At 43.6% G+C, this 23449-nt stretch overlaps 1 protein-coding gene across 2 annotated transcripts in view; it reads right to left on the reverse strand.

The window, feature by feature from the left end:
* Positions 1-22846, reverse strand: part of hm13 (histocompatibility (minor) 13) — a 99860-nt gene extending 77014 nt beyond the window's left edge. For both annotated transcript variants that reach the window (XM_063041106.1, XM_063041105.1), the window contains exon 1: positions 22576-22846. In XM_063041106.1, coding sequence (XP_062897176.1) covers positions 22576-22776 — 201 coding nt within the window. In that variant the 5' untranslated portion in view covers positions 22777-22846. The remainder of the gene's footprint in view (positions 1-22575) is intronic.
* Between the last annotated feature and the right edge of the window lie 603 nt (positions 22847-23449).

A 23449-nucleotide genomic window follows, 5' to 3' on the forward strand; every position in this document is an offset into this window, starting at 1 on the left:
AAATGCATCCCCTCACCAACGCATCCCACAGCTGTGAGGGTTGGTAGGTTAACTGGCCATGACTTGTCTCCAAGAGATAAGCAAGTGGTAGAATCAAGAGGGAGTTGAGAAGGAAAAAATAAAAATTGGGATTAACGCAAGTGGGTAGTTGAAAGTCAATAAAGATTGAGTGGACAAGAGGGACTGTTGCCATGCCATCTGTCCCCATGACCTAACATAATACGTCACCTATCTAAACCTAAAAGAACACAGAACAGTACAGCCACGATCAATCTAACCCTTCCTTCTGACATAGCCTCCACTTTTCTATCAACCATTTGTTTTTTCTTAAAAAAAAGTTTCTTAAATGACCTTAAAATATCTGCCTCTACCACTACCCCAGGCAGGGCATTCCAAGGACCCACTACTTTGCTTAGAAAGACTTGCACATACTTTCCTCCTTAAAATTATGTCCCTTTATATTAGCTATTACCACCCTGGGAAAAAGTTTCTAGCTATCTACTCAATCTGTGCTTATCATTACTTTGTAATCAAATACTTCTGCTTTTTGCACAACACAACTACGAACTCAAATACCTGCTCAAGCAATGTTTATCCACAAGACAGAGCAGAATTAGGCAATTCAACACATTGAAACTGCTCCATCATTCCAACATGGCTGATTATCACACTTCTACCTTCTCCGCATAACCTTTTACACCCTTGCTAATCAAGAATCCTTCCACCTTCACTTTTATTATAAATGATGATTTGGCCTCTATTGCCATCTGTGGCAGTGAATTCCAGATTCACCACCCTCGGGCGAAAGACATTCTTCATTTTTCCTCTAAATGGATGTCCTTTTATTCTGAGGCTATGCACTCTGGTCCTACTCTACCACTATAGGAAACATCCTCTCCACATCTACTCTATCCAGGTCTTTCAATATTTAAGAGGTTTCAATGAGATCCTCCCCTCATTCTTCTAAACTCCAGCAAATACTGGTCCAGAAACATTAAACATTCCTCATATGTTAATACACTCCTCATCTAGAATTCTTATGAAGAAAGCTACAAGGCCATTAAAAATATGATCATGGAACCTGGGCTATCATAGGAAGAGAATACTTCATTGTTGGAAGAACAATATACCCAGGTATCAATTAGGTTATTGGGTGAATGCAATAGATTCTAGAGTAGGTGCTATACACAGACCTCAGCCTTTACCCCACCTGTGTAGCTGGATCCTGGACTTCCTGTCAGATCACTGACAGGTGGTAAGAGTGGGCTCCCTCACCTCTGCCCCTCAACACAGTTGCCCCTCAGGGCTGTATACTAAACCTCTCCTTTACTCTGTGTATACCCATGACTATGTCATCATCCACAACTCCAATCTGCTAATTACATTTGCTGACGACACTACACTGACTGGCCTAATCTCAAATAATAATGAGGCAGCCTACAGAGAAGAAGTCATCACCCCGACATGGTGGTGTCAAGAAGACAACCTCTCCCTCAATGTCACAAACACAAAGGAGCTGGTTATGGACTACAGGAGGAATGGAAAGAGGCTAGCCCCTATTGGACCTGGCGTTGAGAGGATGGACGGCTTTAAAGTTACTCAGCATGAACATCACTGAGGATCTCACGTTGTCTGTACATACCAGCTGTGTGGTGAAAAAGACACAACAGTGCCTCTTTAACTTCAGACGGTTGGAGAAGTTTGGCATGGGACCCAAATTCTAAGAATTTTCTATAGGGGCACGATTGAGAGCATCCTGACTGACTACATCACTGCCTGGTATAGGAAATGTACTTCCCTCAATCGCAGGACTCTGCAAGAGAGTGGGGAGGACAGCCCAACGCATCTGCAGATGTGAACTTCCCACAATTCAGGACATTTACACGGACAGGTGTGTAAAAAGGGCCCGAAGGATCATTGGGGACCCGAGTCACCCCAACCACAAACTGTTCCAGCTGCTACCATCCAGGAAATGATACCGCAGCATAAAAGCCAGGACCAACAGGCTCCGGGACAGCTTCCTTCACCAGGTCATCAGACTGCTTAATTCATGGTGACACAACTGTATTTCTATGTTATACTGACTATCTTGTTGTACATAATATTTACTATATACTATAAATTGTACATTGCACATTTAGACAGAGACATAATGTAAAGATTTTTACTCAGGTGTATGAAAGATGTAAGTAATGAAGTCAATTCAATTTAAATAAAACGTTAAGGCCATACTATTATTTGTGGAACTGTGCTGCATGCATCTTGCTTGTCAACTTAACCTTCATGATTGACTACATTTGATTGATTACATTACAACTGCTACCAAAGAATGACATAAATCCCAAATATTCCCTGATAACTCCTTCGTGCTCTCCCCTCCAGGTGGCTTATTTTCAGAGAAGACTAACAGAGCCAGGAAGATAGACAGACAATCAGGACCAGACATTAGAAATTCCATGTTGAAAACAGACATAAAAATGCTGGAGGAACTCAGCAGGTCAGGCAGCATCTACGGAAATAAATAAATATATAGTCATCGTTTCAGAGTGAGACCCTTCTTCACAACTGGAAAGGAGGGGGAAAAGCCAGAATAAGCTGATTGGAAGGAGTACAAGCTAGAGGGCGATAGGTGAAAAAGAGCCTTCCTGATAAAGGGTCTCGGCCTAAAACACCGACTGCTTATTCCCCTCCACGGATGCTGCCCAACTTGGTGAGCTACTGTTGTAAAACAGGCATATGGCATGCTTTCCTTCATTGGTTGGAACATTCAGTATGAAAATGGTAGATCATGTTGCTGCTGTATAAAATATTGTTTGGGCCACTTTTGGAGTATTGCGTACAGTGTACAGTTCTGGTTACAATACTACCTGAAGGCTTGGAAAGGTTCACCAGGGTATTGCCTGGATTGGAATGTATTGGCTAGGAGAAGTTGGACAGTTGTTTTCTCTGGGGCACAGACTGAAAGGCAATCTAATAAAAAAGCACACAAAAATAAAAGGCACAGAAAGGGTAGGCTGTCAGAAACTTTTACTGCAGAATGGAAATGTCAAATACTAAATGGTGTAGCTTGGAAGTGAGAAGGAAAAAGCTTACAAGAGATCAGAGGCAAGTTTATTTTTCCACCAAAAAAAGTGATAAATATTTGGTAAACACTGCCAGGGTGGGGGGGGGGGCAGAGGTTTAAGCAAATATGCAAGATATGCAAGTAGCATTTAACAGGCATTTAAACAAATAAGATTACTTTAGCCCAAACCTTCATGCCATAGACACCTACCATTGACCAAGGGGTCGATGGACCCTAGATTGAGAACCCATTTTAAATCAACATCATGGTCAGCACGAACATGGTAGGCCAAATGCACTGTATCTGTGGTGTTCTTATATATTTTTTGTTGCATTCCCAAGTATCTTTTCCTTAGGCAGGTTAGAACTGAACAGTAACTCCCTCTGAGAGTATTGTTTTCTTTTTCTTGCTGGACAGCACTATTGTGCAGCAGGAACAGTTTGGTTTTGCACTTATTTAAATGGATGATTAATCTAAGATCCATTCCCTCATCTGCTTCAGTACATAGGCCAACAATATCTTAGACATGGGCCTTTAAATGTGCACAATGAGTGCCTAAAAAAATTCACCCTCTTGTAAGTTTTCATGTTTTATTGTTTTACGTTGAATTACAATGGCACTGATCAACAGAAAAAAATCTTTTGTGTCAAAGTGAAAACAGATCTCTACAAAGTGATCCAAATTAATTATAAATATAAAACACAAAATAATTGATTGCATAAGTATTCACAAGCCCCACTCTAATATGACACACCAAATCACCACTGCTGCAGCCAATTGGTTTTAGAAGTCACATAATTAGTTAAACGGAGACTGTTTTTGGAGATCTGTGTGCAGTCAAGGTGTTTCAATTTATTGTAGTAATGTATCTGGAAGGTCCAACTGCTGGTGAGTCAGTATCCTGGTAAAAATTACACCATGAAGACAAAAGAACACGCCAAGCAACTCCACGAAAAGGTTATTGAAAAGCACAAGTCAGGAGATGGATATAAGAAAATTTCCAAGTCACTGAATATCCTTTGGAGTACAGTTAAGTCAATCATCAGGAAATGGAAACAAAATGGCACAGTTGTAAATCTGCCTAGAGCAGGCCGTCCTCAAAAACTGAGTGACCATGCGGGGGACTGGTGAGGGAGGCGACTAAGAGATCTGTGACAACTCTACAAGCTTCAGTGGCTGAGATGGGAAAGACTGTGCATAGTACAACTATTACTCAGGTGCTTCACCAGTCGCAGCTTTACGGGAGTGTGGCAAGGAGAAAGCCACTGATGAAAAAAAACTAAAAAAACTCACATGAAAATCTCAGCCAGCGTTTGCCAGAAAGCATGTGGGAGACTCTGAAGTCAGCTGTAAGAAGGTTCAATGGACTGATGAAACCAAAATTGAGCTTTCTGGCCATCAGCCAAACACTGCACATCATCAACAATACAACATCCCTACCATGAAGCATGGTTGCGCTGCATCACATTGTGAGGATGCTTTACTGCAACAGGCCCTGGAAGGCTTGTGAAGATAAGGGAGAATGAATGCAGCAAACCACAGAGAAATCCTGGAGGAAAACCTGATGCAGTCCGTAAGAGAGCTGCGACTAGGGAGAAGATCTGTTTTCCAGTAAGACAATAGTCCCAAGCATAAAGTCAAAGCTACACGGAAATGGCTTAAAACAATAAAGTTGATATCCTGGAGTGGACAAGTCAGAGTCTAGACCTCAATCCAATTGAGAATGTGTGGCTGGGGGCTGGCTGGTGGTGCAACGACATCGGCGCCGGACCTGGGAGCAGAGGCTCCCGGGTTCGAAACTAGTCGAGTCCGCTCCCGAGTACACTTTCCATCCATGCCAGGTTGAGTGTCGAGATCGCAATTCAACCTCGTAAAATAAAGGGAAAATACTGTGAAAATGTCTGTGTGAGGAGTGGCGTGTCACACAGTCTCTCTCTCGCTCCGCACCTTGTAAAAAGCCATGAAAAAGACATTACAAACACACGCACGGACATGCAGGCACATGCAAAAAAAGAGAATGTGTGGCTGGACTTAAACAGGGCTGTTCACTCACGATCCCCCAGTAATCTGACAAAGTTTGTGCAGTTTTGTAAAGAGGAATGGGGGGAAAAAAAAATTGCAGTCCAGATGTACAAAGCTGATAAAGACCTATCCACACAGACCCAAGGCTGTAATTGCTGCCAAAGGTGCATCTACTAAATACTACTTGAAGGGGATGAATACTTACGCAATCAGTTATTGTGTTTTATATTTGTAATTAATTTAGATGCTTTGTAGAAATGTGTTTTCAATTTGACATTTAAAGAATTTTCTGTTTTTGAGGGCCAAAAAAGCCAAATTAAATCTCGCTGTACACCCATGATTGTGTAGCCAAGTTTCCATCGAACTCAATATATAAGTTTGCTGATGACACCACAATTGTAGGCCGTATTTCGGGTAATGATGAGTTTGAGTACGGAGAGGAAATTAAGAACCTGGTGGCATGGTGCAAAGACAATAACCTATCCCTCAACATCAGCAAGACAAAAGAACTGGTTGTTGACTTCAGAAGGAATAGCGGACCGCATGACCCAATTTACATCGGTGGTGCTCAAGTGGAACAGGTCAAAAGCTTTAAGTTCCTCGGGGACAATATCACAATTGACCTGACTTGGACCAACCAAGCAGAGTCCACTGCCAAGAAGGCCCTCCAGCGCCTTTACTTCCTGAGAAAACTAAAGAAATTTGGCCTGTCCCCTAAAACCCTCACTACTTTTTATAGATGCACCGTAGAAAGCATTCTTCTAGGGTGCATCACAACCTGGTATGGAAGTTGTCCTGTCCAAGACCGGAAGAAGCTGCAGAAGATCGCGAACACGGCGCAGCACATCACACAAACCAATCTTCCGTTGTTGGACTCACTTTACACCGCACGCTGTCGGAGCAGTGCTGCCTGGATAATCAAGGACACAACCCACCCAGCCAACATACTTTTCGTCCCTCTTCCCTCGGGAGAAGGCTCAGGAGCTTGAAGACTCGTATGGCCAGATTTGGGAACAGCTTCTTTCCAACTATGATAAGACTGCTGAACGGATCCTGACCCGGATCTGGGCCGTACCATCCAAATATCCGGACCTGCCTCTCAGTTTTTTTTGCACTACCTTACTTCCCATTTTCTATTTCCTATTTATGATTTATAATTTAAATTCTTAATATTTACTATCAATTTGTACTCCAGGGAGCGGGAAGCGCAGAATCAAATATCGCTGTGATGATTGTACATTCTAGTATCAATTGTTTGGCAACAATAAAATAAAGTAAATCCACAGTGATTCAATGTTGTAAAACAATAAAACATGAAACCCTCCAAGGGGGTGAGTACTTTTTATAGGGACTGCATAGACAAAACAAGATGTAATGCTCTTGGTTCTGGTGAGAAGGATACAGAGGCTGAATGGTTTCACATTTGTCCTGTCAATTAGCTGCAATACAACAAGAAATTTATTTCAAATGAAGTGCAAGATTTCCTTGACAGTATAAGACTGTTAGAACTAAGAGAGCTTTGCTCCATTCCAGTTTCCACTGGGCTTGAGTTTGTGACAAATCTGATGGTTTGAATCAGAGCTCGCATGCAATCTTGTGGCAGATGCAAAATGACAACAACCCCAATTCTGAGATAGATTCTCCAGTCCCTTTCAGTTGATGGAGACTGAAAGCAAAAACTCTTTAGGTCATTAAGTGTCCTAGTTTATGATGGACATTGTATTTGAAATGATACAGCAAAAATTATGCCCACTGTGCCTCTTGATGCAAAGAATCTTAAACTAACTTGGCGAGCATCTTGGGGACCAGTATATCCTCAAGGACCCACATCTCCATAAGACACAGGAGCAGAATTAAGCTATTCAGCCCATTGAGTCTGCTCCACCATTCATTCATGGCTGATTCTGGATCCCACTCAACCCCACACTCCTGCCTTCACCAAATCCATTGATGCCCTGACCAACCAGAGAACATTCAACTTCTGCCTTAAATATATGCACAGGCTTGACCTCCAACTAGTCTGTGCCAGGGTATTTCACGAATTTACTACTCTCTGGCTAAAAAAAAATCCTCCTTACCTCTGTTCTAAAGGGTCTCTCCTCAATTTTGAGGCCATGCCCTCTTGTTCTAGATACCCCCACCATAGCAAACATCCTCTCCAGATCCACTCTATATAGTTGTGTCATACCTCGTGGGTATCTTGTGACTGTCTTACGACCATGATGTAATTGAGTATCATGAGTGCATGATGTAATGGTCTTGTGATAGTGTGGTGATGTAATTTTCCCACCAGTGTGAGGTCATGTGATGACATATTCTCAAAAGGCATATAACAGGAAACCCCTGTTGTTACGCAGTTGATTCGTTGTTTAATTCGTCAGTTACTCCATTATGCTGCGTATTCGTCTCATGACGCAGTTTCCCTTTAAAGTGGAGTTTTACTTTCTATTGTAAGTCTAGTATTGGAGAGTGAAGACCTTACTGAAGAACAGGAACCTGAAGGATTGAGTAAAGTTGGTGTCGTTCAGCAGTTTAATACGGGATCGACATTATTGAATCTTTGTTCAGAAATAGTGGCCTGCATCTGAGATAACCCCTGTAAGATCAGGAAGGTTTGTGCAGTGTTCATTCGCCAGGGAAAAGGTCAGTTCTTTTAAGCCATTTCATTTCCTTCATCGTGAATCCTTTGGACAGAATCAGTAGTAACGTCACGTCTTCGAAAAAATCCGTTTCCAGAGAAGTCTCTCCTTATTGTAAACAAAAAAATACTCTGCAGATGCTGGGGTCAAAGCAACACTCACAACACGCTGGAGGAACTCAGCAGGTTGGGCAGCATCCGTGGAAGCGATCAGTCAATGTTTCGGGCCGGAACCCTTCGTCAGGACTGAAGAGGGAAGGGGCAGAGACCCTATAAAGAAGGTGGGGGAGTTCCTCCAGCTGGTTGTGAGTGTTGCTCTCTCCTTATTGACTGTGTCAAATTTACCACTTTAAGAACTGTTCCAGAGTTGCCGTATAGCAGTTAACTTCCGGTTAAGTTAGTCGTTTGAATACTTTTCGCTATTGTTGAGCTGCCTTTAATAAATGTTTCTGTTTGTTTTTTTAAACCTGACTTAGTTCTATATTCATTGTTGCTGGTCACATGACATAGTCTTTTCAATATTCGGTAGGTTTCAATGAGATTCCCATGCATTCTTCTAAATTCCAGTGAGTACAGGCCAAAAGCTGCCGAATGCTCCTCATATCTTAACTCCTTCAATCATTTCCAGAATCATCCTTGGGAACCTCCTCTGGATTCTCTCCAATTATAACACATCCTTTGAGATATGGAGCTCAAAACTGTTGACAATACTCCAAGTGCAGCCTGACTAGTGTCTTAGAAAGGCTCAGCATTATCCCCTTCCATTTATGTTCTATTCCCCTTGATCAACAATGGTGCACCTCAGGGGTATGTACTTAGCCCACTGCTCTACTCTTTATATACACACACGACTGTGTGGCTAGGCATAGCTCAAATACTATCCATAAATTTGCTGACGATACAGCCATTGTTGGTAGAATCTCAGGTGGTGACGTGAGGGCGTACAGGAGTGAGATATGCCAACTAGTGGAATGGTGCCACAGCAACAACCTGGCACTCAACGTCAGTAAGATGAAAGAGCTGATTGTAGATTTCAGGAAAGGTAAGACGAAGGAACACATACCAATCCACATAGAGGGAACAGGAGTGGAGAGAGTCAGCAATTTCAAGTTCCTGAGTGCTATGATCTCTGAGGATCTAACTTTGTCCCAACAGATTGATTCCTGGGATGGCAGGACTTTCATATGATGGAAGACTGGATCGACTAGGCTTATACTTGCTGGAATTTAGAAGATTGAGGGGGGATCTTATTGAAACGTATAAAATTCTAAAGGGATTGGACAGACTAGGTGTAGGAAGATTGTTCCTGATGTTGGGGAAGTCCAGAACGAGGGGTCACAGTTTAAGGATAAAGGGGAAGCCTTTTAGGACCGAGATGAGGAAAAACTTCTTCACACAGAGTGGTGAATCTGTGGACTTCTCTGCCACAGGAAACAGTTGAGGCCAGTTCATTGGCTATATTTAAGAGGGAGTTAGATATGGCCCTTGTGGCTAAAGGGATCAGGGGGTATGGAGAGAAGGTAGGTACAGGGTTCTGAGTTGGATGATCAACCATGATCATACTGAATGGCGGTGCAGGCTCGAAAGGCCTACTCCTGCACCTATTTTCTATATCGATGTGGTTATAAAGAAGGCAAGACAGCGGCTATACTTCATTAGGAGTTTGACGAGATTTGGCATGTCAACAAATACACTCAAAAACTTTTATAGATGTACCATGGAGAGCATTCTGACAGGCTGCATCACTGTCTGGTACTGCGGGGGTGGGGGGGGGAGGGGCTGCTGCAGAGGGTTGTAAATCTAGTCAACTCCATCTTGGGTACTAGCCTACAAAGTATTCAGGACATCTTCAAGGAGCAGTGTCTCAGAAAGGCAGCGTCCATTAAGGACCGCCATTACCCAGGGCATGCCCTTTTCTCACTGTTACCATCAGGTAGGAGGTACACACTCAGCAATTCAGGAACAACTTCTTCCCCTCTGACATCCAATTCCTCAATGGACATTGAACTCTTGGACACTACCTCATTTTTTTTTAAATATACAGCATTTCTGTTTTTTTGCACTTTTTAAAATCTATTCAATATACATATACTGTAATTTATTGGGGACAGACGAAGGGCCTCGGCCTGAAACGTCGACTGTACCTCTTCCTAGAGATGCTGCCTGGCCTGCTGCGTTTACCAGCAACTTTGATGTGGGTTGACTGTAATTGATTAACTTATTTTATTTAGTATTTTTTCCTCCTCTATATCAATATAATGCATTGAACTGCTGCTAAGTTAAATTTTACGTCACACGCCTGTGATAATAAACCCAATTGTGATAAATGCCAACATTGCATTTGCCTTCTTTACCACAGACTCAACCTATAAATTAACTTTGAGAGTCTTGCACTCAACCACTACACTTTGACGTTTGAACCTTCTCCTGATTACATAACAGTCTGCACTATTGTTCCTTTTACCAAAATGCATAATCATATACAAACGTTTATATTTTCCAGAATTCTATTCCATCTGCCACTTTTTTGCCCCTTCTCCCAATCTGTCCAAGTCTTGCTGCAATCACGATGCTTTCTCAGCACTATGTACCATAAAACATAGAAGCAGAATTAGGCCATCTAGCCCAGGGGTCCCCAACCTTTTTTGACCCGCGTACCGGTTTATTATTGACAATATTCTTGCAGACCGGCCAACCCAGGGTGGGGGAGTGGTAGGGTTGCCAACGGACAAGAGTAACCATCAAATACGTTGCATTTACCCCGAGAAGACTGCCATGCCCATGAAGCCTTGCACGGGCACCAGTGCACATGCATGTACATGAGGATTTTTTTCTACAAATCGTTTTCGGCGATTCTGTTCGCGGGGGGGGGTGTTAATCACGACTGGAATATGGGTGATAAGAACTATAAGTCACTTATAAGTGGCTCATAAACTCAATTTCGTTTCTAAAAGGGTTTATCTAACGAATTTAATATTAAACACAGTGTATATTTTCCTCGCATGAATATAGTGATAAGTCACTTATAAGTCAATAGCATCTCATAACATTTTAAGTAACGTTTGGATATTAAACACACAGCACATATTTTCCCCATATGAACATACAGGATCATTGCAACTGTTAGAGTGAATTTTTTTTGGGTAGATGATTTGTTTACACTTAAATGACTTTGGCCACCAGACTTCTACTTGACAAAGTACTTTGGATTGAGTCCACCACAATGGGCTTCCTAAAAAGGTGTGAATACCTGATGCTTTTGGCGCCGTAGTTTGACCTAAAGCTATAGTTTCGAAGACAGTGTTATCTATACATTATAAATATTAATTATCTATGTTAGCATGTAAAATGCTAAGTAAATCCTAAAGGCTGTGGATACCAACCCAGACATGTTGGCGTCGGAAGGAAAGGATGGTGTGATATTTTGTATGTAGCTTCAAAAGGAAGCATTGTCTATAACTTAAGTAGCCATTGCCTTTGTGTTTAGCATATAAATATCGAGCCCACAATGAGCTAGCAGACCTTTCTGCGGAAAGTGTCTCCGTCCGTAAGATGCCTGCTGTACCTTGTTGTGTCGAATAAAGAAGCTGCTTTGTATCTACCAATGACTCTGTCTCTCCAGTGATTTCATCCACGCTACAACATTTGGTGTCAGGAGTGGGATGCCTTCGTAACCCATCGTGTGGCCAGTGTTCCTAGCTGTCTAAGTTGGTGAGTATTTTTCTAAAATAACACTCACACTTGGATCTGTTCGGTCGGTGGACACACGGGAACACAAGGTATCACGAATGTGGAGAGCTGAGCTGGTAGATATAAAAGCAGTATGTGCATGTGTGTTTATGTAAGTGAGGAATCTTTGCATGTTAACTTGGTTACTTTGGTGAGACTTGGACCACCAGTTGCGAAAGGTGGTAACCAACGGTACGGTTCAAGACGCCAGAGTAGCAGCGTGTATACTTGTTCGGGAAGCTGCATTTTAGTGTATGTGTTTGCAAGCGTGATGTAAGGGAATACAGCAGGCACCATGAGTTCAGGTACTCAAAGGTGGCAGATTGTGGAATACATACTCTGCGGTTTTAAGTATGTACTGTTTAACTGCTACCTGTCTATGATATTTTGCGTAGTGCGGGAATTAGTATGGTGATATCTCAGGGAGAGGTTTACCCAGATAAATCTACCAGAATGGCACCTATTGAGGTCAGGCAACGTCAGGTTGAGAACCCTGATGATCCGAGCCAGCCCTTGACCTTGATTACGACTATTCATAAACCCTTCACCCCCGGGGAGAAACAGAGCATTTTGTCCGAGTTGCCCTCACTTAAAGTCGCCTGTGGGAATTCAGAATTCTGGTGCAAACTCAAGGAAATGGTTGAAATTCACCAGATGCACCCTAAAGATATACACGTGTTAGTGAAAGCGAAGTGCCCAAGGAATATGTGGGACAGGATGGCCCAGGGGGTGTGGGATGGTACATGGACAACTACCGGATGCGCCAGTAATGACGAAAGATATTGCTCTTTTAAAGGGGAAGTGAGGCAGCTGCTGGGGGGAGGCGACAGTAGCTGGGGAACGATAATGGCAGTGATTCAAAAAGCTGACGAGACAGCCATAGATTATGCAGAACATAAATACTGAGCATATCAGGAGTATTCAGGGTTGGATAATCCAGGGAGGAATGACCCAGTCTTCTTAAAAATGCTGAAGGAAGGCCTGAGCTCAGCCCACCAGGAAGTTTTAGATTTAGGCATAATGGTAGGGTCCACTCACTCTGCGATAGTTTCATGGGCCAGTGAGATAGACCAAAGAAAAGGCAAGAGAAATCGTAAAGTGGGTATAGTGGATGCAGCTGCTGTGATGTCCCGTAGAGTTTGTTTCGCTTGTCAAACTGGTTGTGGCCTATCGGGACATGGCTGGAGACAGTGTCCAAAAGGGAGGGAGAAAACCCAGGTGAAGGTCACGGCAGACACCCAGTCACTCACCACATCAGCAACCAGTCTGACTGTTGATCAAATAAAAGAGTTAGTAACGGTGCCTCTTAAGGCAGAAAAGGATGTGGCAGCGGGCATCACTGCCAGCTCTGTTGACTCATGGATGTACACAACGGCGTTGTTAGGGGGACAGCAATGCAATATGTTAGTGGACACAGGGGCATCAGTATCGCTAACACTTACCCTTACCAACAACTGGACAGGCCAGTTATATCAGGGGTGTAGGAGGGAAAACAGTAAAAGCGAGAAGCAAATACTAGAAATCGGGGGAGGGCACGATCCTTGGAATAGACATCCTAAGGGAAACAGGAGCTGTTATAGATTCGGGAAAGGGAGAAATAATATGGACGAGTCAGGGGCAGCGAACGCATACAACCAACAGAATACACAAGCAAGATTGTGAGCAGGTAAAGATAGACCCAGTTAAAATACAGGAGGTTCTGTATAAACTCCCTAAGCAGGACCCTATACAAACAGACACACTGACCGCTGTTCAGGGTATAGCGAAGGAACAAAAACACCAGGGGATACTCAGAGAGACTGCGGCCACTCCAGAACATAAGGTTTTCCCAGTTCCTCCAAGGGCAGAGATTACTGTGAAGAAGGCAGCAGGGGAACAATAGGCAATTGAAATTGCAAGTGTGCAGGAGGAAATGACAGAAGCCAGCTTAGTAAAATTATATGAAGAGGTAGAGGCAGAAGAGAAGGAAAAATGAAGGAGAAAAGGAGCAAAGGAGGGATCGGATGGGTGCTGAACACATGGGGAGGAAAGAGTCGCAGTGGCCCCATCCTGTATTAGACAGATACTACTAAAATTATATCATGGGGCGATGCATCAGGGAAGGCAGAGCATGATCACAACCCTCCGGCAGGACTGGTGGTGGCTAGGGATGGGCGGGGATGTTGAGAAATTCTGCCACCGTTGTATCATTTGTGCCCAGCATAACCCTGGTGAGGGCAGAAAACTACAGCTGGCAAATCAGTCTCGGCCGAGGGGACCCTGGGAAAACATCCAAATAGACTTCACAGGGCCCCAAAAGTTACTATTTAGTAATCATGGATCATTTCACTCGGTGGGTAGAGGCATCCCCAACAAGGGACTGCACCGCCCGCACCGCTGCATGGATCCTAGTTCAGGAAATCCTCCCAAGGTGGGGAACCCCAGTTCAGGTGGATTCAGAGCAGGGAGCATATTTCATGGGGAAAGTGATGAAGGAAATGTGGCAACTGCTAGGGATTCGACAACGGTTGCATGTACCCTACCACCCCCAGAGTTCAGGGATGGTAGAAAGGATGAACCAAACAATCAAGAATGTGTTAGCCAAAGCTATAGCTGAGACAGGAAAGACATGGGTGGATGTATTACCAGGAATCCTGATGAGATTGCGCGCAACCCTGAACCGCACTTTGGGTCTAAGCCCCCACGAATTATTGATGGGGCGAGCAATGCGACTCCCTTATGGGGTAATTATGGGTTGCAGGGAACCTGGGGTTTATAGGGCTAGAATGACCCAATATGTGAAAGACCTTTATAACCAACTTAAAGTATTAAAGGACCGAGCAAAACAACAACAGCGAATCGCTGATCAGAAAGAGCCAGAGGGAAAGGGGATAGTTCTTCCACAGCCCGGCGACCAAGTTATGGTGAGGGTGCTGCCAGAAAGGCCGGGGTTTGCCCCCAGGTGGATAGGACCACAGACAGTACTCTTAACCAATGATACATGTGTCTGTGTACAGACTCGGCAAGGCAGCCAGTGGAAACACTGGACTCAGGTTAAAGCATACAACTCACCCTCTTGTTGCTCCCACAGACAGAGTGTGGAACCACGTGTACCCAGTAACCATGTAATTACAGAGAACCTGAGAGAGGAACACCAGCTGGCCATGCCAGACCTGACCACACTGATGAAAACATACCCAGAGAAAACTCAAGGGCAGAAAACGCCAAGAGCGTGGCAGAAGACACTGAGAACGTGAAGAAAAACCACGAATAGCCTGCTAAAGTGTGATGATGATGGTACTCTGTAAAGAAGGCTGGTTGCTGAAGGTAGATGATTAATTTTATAGCATAGTATAGAAATTCATTGGGAAATAGACGAGGAGGGATTTTTGAGTTAAAGCAGAGAAGGCAAGTTCCACCACTTTGACGGCATTTCGGACTGCACACGGTATCTGGAAGCAGTCACCCCCAGTCTGAGGAGCTGGGCCCTTTCAGCAGTTGGGCCAGTGATCGACCGGACAGTTCGGAAGGGGCTGCCACCAGGGAGAGGTCCTTGCAGGCATTTAAGTAGAGGCCACCCCAACCCTTTCCTGTACATCAATGAGAGAGCCTGTGGGTGCTCCTGGAAGGACAGTTTCAGCAACCAGAGGATAAAGGGCTGAAGACAGAAGAATGTAATTAAGCTGCAGTCAGCCTGCAGGGAAAGAGCAGGCACACCAAACGAACCGCATCCCTAAAGACTTGGAGCAGCCTCTCTGCTTAACATTTGGTATGTAGCGATTAGGTAATGCTAGGATAGATATCGAGGTACATAACACTGGGGGGGGGGGGATTTCGAGACAGGGCATTTTTGCTGCCCAATTTGAGCAGATCCTCCTAGGTTGGTCTTTCCTGATACAAGTTTAATTTTTGTCCAGGAAGGCCAAGAGGAGGGACTGTTAGAGTGAGGTTTTTTTTTGGGTAGATGATTTGTTTACACTTAAATGACCTTGGCCACCAGACTTCTATTTGACAAAGTACTGTGGATTGAGTCCACCACAATGGGCTTCCTAAAAACCTGTGAATACCAGATGCTTCTGGTGCCGTAGTTTGACCTAATGTTGTAGTTTCAAAGACAGTGTTATCTATACATTATAAATATTAATTATCTTCTATGTTAGCACGTAAAATGCCGAGTAAGGCTCTGGAAACCAACCCAGACATGTTGGCGTCGGAAGAAAAGGATGGTGTGATATTTTGTATGTAGCTTCAAAAGGAAGCATCGTCTATAACTTTTTAAGTAGCGAATGCCTTTGTGTTTAGCATATAAATATCGAGCCCACATTGAGCTAGCAGACCTTTCTGCGGAAAGTGTCTCCGTCCGCAAGATGCCTGCTGTACTTTGTTGTATCGAATAAAGAAGCTGCTTTGTACCTATCAGTGACTCTGTCTCTCCGGTGATTTCATCCACGCTACAACAGCAACACACCAATATCGCTGAATCAGTGGGAGCCCTGGGCTTGTTTCCCTGCAACAAGACGGTGCCATCGAGGGGTGATGGGAGACATCGATACTCGAAGGGGGATCCTTACGTCCAGTCTACTCTGAAATTTAGTTTTTGTTGCATTCATTGCAGAAAACTCCGCTTCACAGAGATATGTTGGAAATGGAAGCAACGTTTTCAGTGCTTTCGTGGCTATCTCAGGATATTTAGCCTTGACTTTGATCCGGAATGCCGGCAGAGATGTTATGTCAAACATACTTTTCAGCCCGTCGTCATTTGCAAGCTTGAGGAGTTGATCTCCTTCCCGCGCTGACATGGATGACGCGCGGGTAATGACCTTGCATGCGTAATGACCTTGTGCGTTCAAGCTCCACAGTGACAGGGAATGAGGAAAGGTGCAGCTGACTCATATCGCCAAATCGTATCGTTTCCTTGCAGCCCGGTAGCACATGCTTTGCGGGGAACCGCTGATCTAGCCCATCAACTCTGCTCCGCCATTCAATCATGGTTGATCCTTTTTTTTCCCTCCTCCTCAACCCCAGTTCCCGGCCTTTGCCCCGTAACCTTCAATGCCAAGTCCAATCAAGAACCTATCAATCTCTGCCTTAAATACACCCAACGACCTGGCCTCCACAGCTGCACTTAGCAACAAATTCCACAAATTCACCATCCTTTGGCTAAAGAAATTTCTCTGCACCTCCGTTTTGAAAGGGTTGCCCTCTATCCTGAATCTGTGCCCTCTTGTCCGAGACTCTCCCACCACAGAAAACATCCCTTCCACATCTACTCTGTCTAGGCCTTTCAACATTCAAAAGGTTTCAATGAGATCCCGCCTCATCCTTCTGAATTCCAGTGAGTACAGACCCAGAACCATCAAACGTTCCTCATATGATAACCCTTCCTCAGCTTTTATGCTGTCCTTATCTTCCTCTGTCAGCCATGGTTGCCTCCCTCTGCCAATTGAGAACTTCTTCCTGTGGGACACATCTATCCTGCACCTTGTGAACTACTCCCAGAAACTTCCTATTCCCAGATCTTGGAAATAAAGGTTGTTGATATATTCAAGTTCTTCTCCATCCTTTCATAAACCCAGCATGGATAATATCTTCTCCAGAAGCTTTATCTTTTCCGTGAATTATAATCTTTTTGGGAAATATAACAATGGATAAATTCAAAGTTCAAAATACATTCATCATCGAAGTATACAACCCTGAGAACCATCCCACCGCAGGAGACCACGAAACAAACACCATGAAACCCATTAAAAGAAAACATCAAACAACCCACTGTGTAAAAAAAACACAAATAACACAAACAGCAAAAAGTGAACAGAATATTAAACGCCTCCAAAAACAGTCAAAGAGTGACAGCCACTGAGTCAGTTTAGTTCAGCTCAGGGTCAATGACCGCAGGCCAAAGCTAGAAAACCAGTTTCGCGCCAAAGCACCTCAAACAAATCATGCAGATGCTAAAAAAAGGTAATCGGAAACACATGGAACATGAACCAGAGTCCTCTAAAAGCAAGTCCACAGAGCGTGTTCAGCAATGAGAATTTTAAACACCAAAACACTGATATTCCCAATAAGGAATCCCACAGCCACCTGAGGGAATTGAACTCAAGGAACCTGCACCTTCCTCAAGAAGCAGAGAGACCTATCAAATGCGGGTAAATGACAATAAACCATTGCGTTCTATCCTTTTCCTCATGTTCAATCTCGCAATGTTTTGATCGGTGAGGAGTAATGGTGCCTACCATGGGTTCAGGCTCTGCCACCAGGCTCACAACCTCATCAAATTCCCTGCGAGATAGCAAAAGCACCAGATCGCTCATTCGGTCCAAAAGTACATCAAAATGGAAATTACAGACAACAATCACAGCTCAGAAGTATATTTAAAAGAAATTGTTTCTTGAGCTGTCTGCAGGATGTTGCTAGTTGCACTTGTCACTGGTGCCATCTTGTTCCAAATGCAGCAACTCCAAATATAAAACTATAGCTTCCATCCACAAGGAATTGACCATGCTCTCCTCTTATCTCACACACAGGTGGTGGTTTAAAATTTGAAATTAAAAATTTCACCATTAGTCATTAAAAATTACTGTTATTTCAATGAAGTAACTCTAATGGAGAAAAAGCAAAATTTGGTCCCCCAGACTGCCACAACCTTAGTTAAAACAGTGCCAATCCACAGATATGAGCTGGCAGCCTTGGAAGCATAGACAAGATACAGTGATGCAGCTAGTACAGATAATTTCCTTGTTGTGCAAGGGCTCACTTCCTGGGAATCGTCTCCGAAAGTGAGAAAGGTACATTTTCTATAGTAACACAAATCATATAGCAAGTACATGTAGTACCCTCAATTAAACTAATGAAATATGCAACACACTGTATGTATGTAGTCATTAACAGAAAAATGTAATGGAAGAATTTACAAAGTGTCAGATTTCCCCCAAATTCAGGTTAATCATAACCTGAGGAGCCACTGAAAAACTGCTGCTTTGACCTCTGGCGCCATCTATGTGAAGTTTGCATGTTCTCCTGTGACATGTACATTTCCTTCTGCTGTTCCTATTTCTTGCCCATCTCACTGATATACTGGTGATTGTAGATTGTCCAGCGTGTCAGTGAGTAGTGGCTTCTTAGAGCAGTTGATGGGATTGAGAGAAGAATAGTAGTGCATGCTTGATGGCTGTCTCAAACTCAGAGGGTGTTTTTCCATTCGGTATAATAGAAACATAGAAAAACCCATGGCTCACATCGCTGTAAAAGCTGTCTCATTTAATTGAGATCATAACGCTACATCACATTACAAAATAAATCAATTTCCCTTCTGTACATTGTAACATAGCTCAAAATATAGTACTGTGAACATGTGAAAAAATTCTGCAAAGCGAAGATGCTTTCAAAAATAATGAAATTATTAAATATCAAAAAATGACAATAAAGAGCAGTAAAAATTAAAGAAACTAAATCAAATATTTAGTGTAACCACCCTTTGCCTTTAAAACTGTATTAATTCACTTAGGTACACTGTCGTGCAGTTTTACAAGAAAATCGGCTGGTAGATTGTTCCAAGCACCTTGGAGAATTTGCCATAGTTCTTCTACAGACTTTGGCAGTCTCACTTGCTTCTGCCTCTCCAGGTAATCCCAGACAGCCTGGATGATGTTGGGATCAGGGCCCTGTGGAGGCTATACCATCTGTTGCAGAACTCCTTGTCCTTCCTTTCACTGAAGATAGTTCTTTATGACCTTGGCCATGTGTTTGTCATTGTCCTGCTGCAAAATAAAGTTGGGACCAATCTGATGCCCCCCTTATAGCATTGCATGATACTATATCTGGTTGTAATTCTCAGCATTGAAGATTCCATTAATTCTGACCAAATCACCAATTCCATTTGCAGAAATGTGGCCCCAAACCTGCAGGGGTCTCTGCCATGCTTCACTGTCGGCTGCAGACACTCATCCACGTAGCATGCTCCAGCTTCTCTACAGACAAACTGGCTCCTGTTCTGGAAGAAAAATTTCAAAGTTTGACTTATCATTCCAAAGCACTTGCTGTCATTGTTCAGCAACCCACTCTTGTTTTTTTGTGTGTAGATGAGTCTCTCTCAGCTTCGTTTCCACTTCAGAGGAATGACTTTTTGGCAGCAACTCTTCAACGAAGACCATTTCTGACAAGCTTTCTCTGGACTGTAGAGGGGTGTACCTGGGTTCCAGTGGTTTCTGCGAGTTCAGAGCTGACAGCAGTGCTGGACGACTTCTGATTTAGAAGTGATATCAGTTTGATGTATTTCTTGTCTGCTGCACTGTTTCCATGAACAACCACTAAGATTCTGGTCCACAAGCTTGCCCATTTCTTTGCACTTCTTCAGAAAACCTTGGACAGCACATGTTGAAACTGCTGTTTACTGTGAAATTTCCGCATGGGAGAGAACTTGCTGATGTAGGATGACCACCTTGTGTGTTACTGCTCGGCTCACTCTTGCCATGATGTTAAGAATTGATGATTTGAAGGTTAAATTGTCAAAACTGCTACACCTTGACCTTTTAGTTTGGTTGTCATTCACCCAGTTTGATTCATAAGATAAGGAGCAGAATTAGGCCACTTGGCCCATCGAGTTTGCTCTGCTATTTTATCATATCTGATCCATTTCGCTCTCAGCCCCAATCTCCTGCCTTCTCCCCATTTCCCTTCATGCCTTGACTAATCAAGCTCCGATTCAACCTCTGCCTCAAATTTTCCCAATGACTTGGCCCCCACAGCCACCTGTGGCAATGAATTCCACAGATTCACCACCCTCTAGCTGAAGAAATTCCTCAGCTCCGTTCTCAGTGGACATCCCTCCATTCTGTGCCCTCTGGTCTTAAGACTCCCCAACACAGGAAACATACTCCGCACATCCACTCTATCAAGGCCTTTCAACATTCAACACACATAAAAGTTGCTGGTGAATGCAGCAGGCCAGGCAGCATCTCTAGGAAGAGGTGCAGTCGACGTTTCAGGCCGAGACCCTTCGTCAGGACTAACTGAAGGAAGAGTGAGTAAGGGATTTGAAAGTTGGAGGGGGAGGGGGAGGGGGAGATCCAAAATGATAGGAGAAGACAGGAGGGGGAGGGATGGAGCCAAGAGCTGGACAGGTGATTGGCAAAAGGGATAAGAGAGGATCATGGGACAGGAGGTCCGGGAAGAAAGACAAGGGGGGGGGGAACCCAGAGGATGGGCAAGGGGTATATTCAGAGGGACAGAGGGAGAAAAAGGAGAGTGAGAGAAAGAATGTGTGTATAAAAATAAGTAACAGATGGGGTACGAGGGGGAGGTGGGGCATTAGCGGAAGTTAGAGAAGTCGATGTTCATGCCATCAGGTTGGAGGTTGCTTGAATTTCCAGCATCTGCAGAATTCCTGTTGTTTGCCTTTCAACATTCAATAGGTTTCAATGAGATCCCTCCTTATCCTTCTGAATTCCAGTGACTACTGGCCCAGAGCCATCAAACCTCCTTTGAACCCACTCCAATGTCAGTACATCCTTTCTAAATTAAGGGGCTCGAAACTGCTCACAATACTCCAAGTGAGGCCTCACCAGTGCCTTATAATGGCTCAACATTACATCCTTGCCTTTCCTTCCTTCTACACGTATTTCTGTTACAGTTAATTAGTGTAGTTCATTCAACTCATTAAGACACTGATCATTAGCACCCTCTTTGTTACCGTTTTTAATCATGCACTGGGCCGTAAACCCACAAAGCAGTCAAGTTTTTAATTTGAAGTGATCTTAATTACTTAATATGCTACTCTCTTTTAAAAAACAAAACACTTCTCTGTAAATTTTATATTTGGAAATATAAAATTTTCTCTTTTCCATTGACACACTAATGTAGAAGGCAAAACATAACCATCTAAAACAAAATTTATCTTTAAAAAATCTAGCATGCCCAAGACATTTGCACAGCTCTGTACATTCAAGCCCCAGAGCAGTTTGGTCAATAGCTTAAAATTTATTGTATGCCTTACTGTCAAAACAATTACAAGGAGTTCATGAATACAGACAGCATATTGCAAACCTTTTCAAAGACAATTCCTAACTTCCAAAAAATGAAACTAATCTGTTACCACTCTCATCAGGCCACACTATCACATCTACAATCATCCAATGTTGAAATATAAATGTTCATGCACAAGTTACAGTAAATATAACAAAAATATAAGTGAAAGAGAACATGTCATCTAAAATACCCACCCAATAAAGCTATTCTGCCTATCAATGTATCCAGGCCTGTTTCTGAAGACCAAAGCTAATACTGCCATCAGCCATCTCTTTACCTCCACTGATGCTGCCCCACACACAGAGTTCCTTCAGTATTCAGTGCTTTGTTCTCAGATAATCCAAACGTCTGGTTATTATTCTCTACGTACGATTCTGCTGTATTCATCCAATTTCAGACTACTATCAAATCTATACTTATTAGTATCCCTACTGCAAATTGTAGCTGCACACTGCTTACAAAAATGCTCAAGCTTGCATCAATTCCAATTCTGTTAGTAACATGTCACATTAAATTCGTGGCCACTTGAACTTTTGGATAAAATTTAATGCACCCAAAACCCCGCTGCCAAATTTCCTCTTCGCTACATCCATTCCACAGAAAGCAACCACAGCTTTTTCACCTTAACCACATAGCCATAACCTCCAGAATCACTCCCGTACATCTTTTCCATACTTCCTTAGAACATTCAGGTCCTGCAAAATAAAAGGTTTTTGAAGACCCAGGTATGAAGTAGTTCTTTCTAAAGATGCGTCTGAACTTCCTGTGTTACCATCCCTGAAGCTTTGCTAATCTGTCCTGCCAATGGAAAGAAAGGGAAACAGAGACAAATGGAAACCAAAAAAATCAGAAGACATAAAAAAAGAGAGAAAATTAAGTACTGCCAGCTGAGGCAAACTTTCCCCATATACGCTTCACCCTGACATTATTTCAAAGTGATAGTTTACAAATATAAACGAACGTGGGGTGTGTGTGTGTGTGTTTGTTTGTTTGTTTGGTGGTGGTGGTGGTGGTGGTGGGGTGTGAACAGTGTTCTGCTCGACCGGCCACACTCTCCCCACCGGTGTGTCCGCTCCCCCGGTAAACGGGCCCTCCATCCCTACCCTCCCCACCTTACCTTGGCCTTAGCACAATTCACCGACCGCAGGGCCCCGAAGAAGATTGGCAGCAGCGCCATAACCACAAGGCTTCCGTAGGCGACGGCCGTCCCCTCGGGGGTCGCCACGAACTTGGCGGTGGCGTTGGCAGCCGCCTCAGTGTCGTTGAGAGTGACATTGACAGCGCTGTCGTTCATCACGGGAAGCTCAACTCCAGCCATATTAACCACCCTCACAACAGCCCGAAAGGCCACGTTTCCTTAACACCCCGGCAGCGGACGTGACACCACACCGAAGAGAGCGGACCGGAAGTTGCAACACCACCATAGCAACCAGCCCCCAGCGCTTAGCAACCGTCCAAGCTTCATTTTGCCGGGGAATCACTGTCTCCAACAAGATTGAGGTAAACCACCTCTCTACTAATCAATGGTGTTACAATGACTGTGTCTTTTTTTAAAGTACCTCTATTATAAGCTGTCTGGTTATAGTTATTAACTTTTAATGCACACTTGACACTCCTTACAATGAGGTTTAGAATCAGGCTTATTATCACTGACATATATCTTATACTCCTTCTCCTCCTCCCACCCTTCTTATTCTTGGTTCTGCCCCCTTCCTTTACTGTCCCGATGAAGAGCCTCAGCCCAAAACAATGACCATGAACACTGAGCTCATCTACAAAGAACGTTGTCACAGGAAAGCAGCATCCATCATCAAGGACCCCCAACATCCTTGCCATGCTCTTTTCTTCTTGGTGCTGTTGGGGAAGGAAGTACTGGAGCCTTAGGTTGCACTTCACCAGGTTCAGGAACAGTTATTAACCGCTCCACCATCAGACTCCTGAACCAGCATGGATAACAGAGGCGGCGCTAAGGTGGTGCTAGCTGGTGCTAT

Source organism: Mobula hypostoma, chromosome 2 (genome assembly GCF_963921235.1).
Source record: "Mobula hypostoma chromosome 2, sMobHyp1.1, whole genome shotgun sequence".
NCBI classification, from domain to species: Eukaryota; Metazoa; Chordata; class Chondrichthyes; order Myliobatiformes; family Myliobatidae; genus Mobula; species Mobula hypostoma.